Genomic DNA, 3698 nt, shown 5'->3' on the forward strand with positions numbered 1-3698 from the left:
CTATCAATGAAATCACCTTTGATAATTATATCTCTTGTTCCTCCTTCAATTTAATATGGTATTAGAGCAAAGTTGATATTTCTGGGATTTCTACTCGATAATAATTATTTCGTTTATTCGGGTTTTATTCATTCTAAGGAGCTCTACGGATTCTTATTATCGTTATACTTTGATCATCCCAACTCCATCTTCAAAGAACAATGACTTCTGGACAATCTGCCAACATCAGTGATCTGAACTCGAATTCAGATGACACTCCACCGATGACAGACACTACTCCTCCTCTTCAACAAATATGTGAGGCTTATTATGTGCATCCTTCGGACAATGCCACTTCTGTTGGTGTTAATCTCGTTCTTACCGGTCCAGACTATGCTGAATGGGCTCACAGTATGCACGATGCTCTTATCATTAAAGATAAGCAAGGTTTTAGCGATGGGTCGCTCCCTAAACCGACGGATCCTGCGCAACTTCATGCATGGACCCGTTGTGACACCATGGTGGCTGCTTGGATATCCAATTCTGTCAGCGAGGAAATCCGACGTAGCACAAGACGTTCGGCTTCTGCTTTTGATCTTTGGAAGAATTTGAAGGAGCGTTTTGCTACGTCTAACGCTACCTACATTTATCAGCTGAAGAAAAAGATTTCTGCCCTTACTCAGGAGCACCAGACTATTTCATCTTATTATTCTCAGTTGAAGTCTTATTGGGACGAATTGGATGCTATCATTCCACCCACTTCATGTGCTTGACGTGTTGGCAAAACAACTATTGAATATCATCTTACCTCGCGTACGATTGAATTTCTCATGGGTCTTCATGAACGTTATTCTGCGACTTGCAATAACATACTTCTCATGGAACCACTACCTTCTCTGGCCAAGGTATATAATTTGGTCATTCAAGAAGAGCAGAAAATAAGATCAATGCTCCTTTTGACTTTCACGCTTTCAACGCTAAGATCACGGCTGCTAACAAGTTGAAAGAAAGTGATTTACCTCGCCCGAAAAATAAGCGAGTTCGTCCTTATTGTACTAAGTGCAACCTTCATGGACACATTGCTGACACTTGTAACAGAGATGTAATGTGCACTCATTGCAAACGTCTCGGTCATTCTGTTGATCGATGTTATCTCCTACATGGTCGCCCCCCTCGTCCAGGTGGTGCCCGTAGCACTTCTCAGGGTTCCAGCTCTTCTCCAGCTCCAACTCTTACCAGAGAAGACTATGACCGCATTATGGCAGTTATCAATGCACAAACTCCTTCCAGTTCTGCTATGATGTCAGGTACTTCCCTATCTCACCCTTCTGTTTGGATTGTTGATAGTGGTGCTTCAAACCATGTTTGCTTCTCTCTAGATGCTTTTAGCTCTTATGCTTTAGCACCACCATCTTGTTATGTTCAAATTCCTGATGGAGCGACTTACTTAGTCAAATACATTGGCAGAGTCGTCTTTTCCGACTCTCTCTCTATTGACCAAGTTTATTACATTCCTAATTTCAAATTTGATTTGATATCTGTAAATCAGACTTGTAAATCTTTGAAATCTGGTATTTATTTTGATTCAACTCATTGCCTTTTTCAGACGATCTCAAATTATCAGGAGATTGGTCGGGCTGATGCTATTGATGGACTCTACATTCTCCGTAGGAATTTTACTGCACTTGTTTTGAATAAGTCAATCGACGTCTGGCACCGTCGACTTGGACATCCTAATTTAGGCCGTTTACGTACTTTATCAGAACGTTTCCCGTTTATTTCCTTTAATAAGTCGCATGAATGCGTTGTATGCCCTATGGCAAAACAATCTAAGTTGGTTTTTAATAAAAGTAGTAGTTTTAGTACTTTTGCTTTTCAACTTATTCATGCTGATATTTGGGGACCCTTTCCGGTTCCATCTTTAACCAACAAGCGTTATTTCCTCACACTTGTTGATGACTTCTCCAGATTTACTTGGACATTCCTTATGCAAACCAAGTCTGAGACTAAAACACATTTAAACTTCTTTTTTCAGTTTGTTTCTAAACAATATCATAAGAAGATTAAATCTATATCCTCGAGTCCTGAAAATACATTTTCAAACCCGATTGAAACATTTCGTTCTGATAATGGAGCCGAGTTCTTATCCAATGATCTCCAAACTTGGTTCCATTCTCATGGAATTCTCCATCAACGCAGTTGCGTCTCCACACCCGAACAAAATGGTGTCGTCGAACGTAAACATCGTCATTTACTCGATGTTGCTCGCGCTTTGCGTTTTCAAGCACATCTCCCTTTAAAATTTTGGGGGGAATGTTTAAAAACGGCAACCTATTTAATCAATAGAATGCCGACTCCAATACTTTCATACAAATCTCCTTATGAAATGTTATATGATTCTCCACCGGACTACTTAGCTCTCCGAGTTTTCGGTTGTTTATGTTTTGCAACCAATACCAACATCCAAAATAAGTTCGATCATCGAGCTAAACCTGGAATATTTGTTGGTTATCCGCCTGGGAAGAAAGGATACACCATTTACGATTTAGAGACACACAATCTCTATGATTCCCGGAACGTGCGTTTTTTTGAGGATAAGTTCCCTTTCGTTGATCGTCAATCGACATTCTCTGAACCTACCTCCTTCACTCCGCTTTCATCGGACGCCTATTACTTCAGTCCCATCGACGATACCCACTCGCCTCATCCGGACTTGTATACTCTCCCGTCTTTGGTCGACGACCATTCACACTCTTCCACTGACGCGACCCCCATCCCACCTAATGTGTTAGACTCCTCCTCTTCCGCTGCTTCTTCCTCGGAGGAATCTCCCGAGCTTCCTTCTGACTCTGTTATTCCCTCGCAAGGTATTTCCCCTCTGCAAGGTGCTTCTCCTTCGAAAGAACCTTCACCTTCGAATTCTGACACCACCCCGGTTTCAGCTACTTCTCCCGAAGAACCTTTACCTTCTTTTCGACCAGTCCGTACAACGAGACGTCCTGCCCATCTGGCTGACTATCTTTGTTCTTGTACTACTGCACCTACGACTTCCACCAAATATCCCTTAACTGACTATGTCAGTTTTGAAAAATTCACCCCTTCCCATCGAGCATTTCTTACTTCCGTTGTCAATACGGAAGAACCACTACAAAAAATATGGTCATCAGGGACGGCCGAAAACCGTCCCAAAAACACAAAAACCGTCCCCAATAGAGTATTGGGGACAGTTTTTTTCTGTCCCAGAAAGTGGCGTCCCAAATAGAATTTGGGACGGTTGTAGCGACGGATTGGATCTGTCCCCACTAATTGTTTTGGGGACGACTCGTATCTATCCCTGTAGCTACGGTTATTAGGGACAGAGATTAACTGTCCCTAAAAATTTGACCAGAATTTCTCTTATTTGTATTTGGGACAATTAATATCTGTCCCTAAACGTTTGGCGGGAACTTCTCTTGCTTACTTTTGGGACAGTTAATAGTCGCCCCATTTGTACTCGGCTGGCGGGAGCTTTCCTTGCTTGCTTTTTTGGGACAGTTAATAGTCGTCCTTACAAATTTGGTGGGAATTTTTTTACCTTACATTTGGAAAGCTAAGAGCTACCCAAATGTTGCATGTATTTCCATTGAGATGGATATTTATACACATAAATTGTTCATGATCAAATAAATTAGACGCTTCCACTTAAAACGAGTTCAAGCACATCAAAATATATTGTTCAT

At 41.5% G+C, this 3698-nt stretch overlaps 1 protein-coding gene across 1 annotated transcript; it reads left to right on the plus strand.

The window, feature by feature from the left end:
- Positions 1-200: 200 nt before the first annotated feature.
- On the plus strand, positions 201-752 carry LOC147548196 (uncharacterized). Its single transcript, XM_086668002.1, has one exon. The coding sequence runs from the start codon at positions 201-203 to the stop codon at positions 750-752; it is 552 nt and encodes a 183-aa protein (XP_086524128.1).
- Positions 753-3698: the final 2946 nt, after the last annotated feature.

This window comes from Eschscholzia californica, unplaced genomic scaffold (assembly GCF_041429995.1).
Source record: "Eschscholzia californica isolate CP2 unplaced genomic scaffold, dmEscCali1.0.p SCAF_3, whole genome shotgun sequence".
Taxonomy (NCBI): Eukaryota; Viridiplantae; Streptophyta; class Magnoliopsida; order Ranunculales; family Papaveraceae; genus Eschscholzia; species Eschscholzia californica.

Excerpts from the sequence above, each read along its gene's own strand:
- LOC147548196 (XM_086668002.1), top strand. The coding sequence starts at position 201 with ATGACTTCTGGACAATCTGCCAACATCAGTGATCTGAACTCGAATTCA.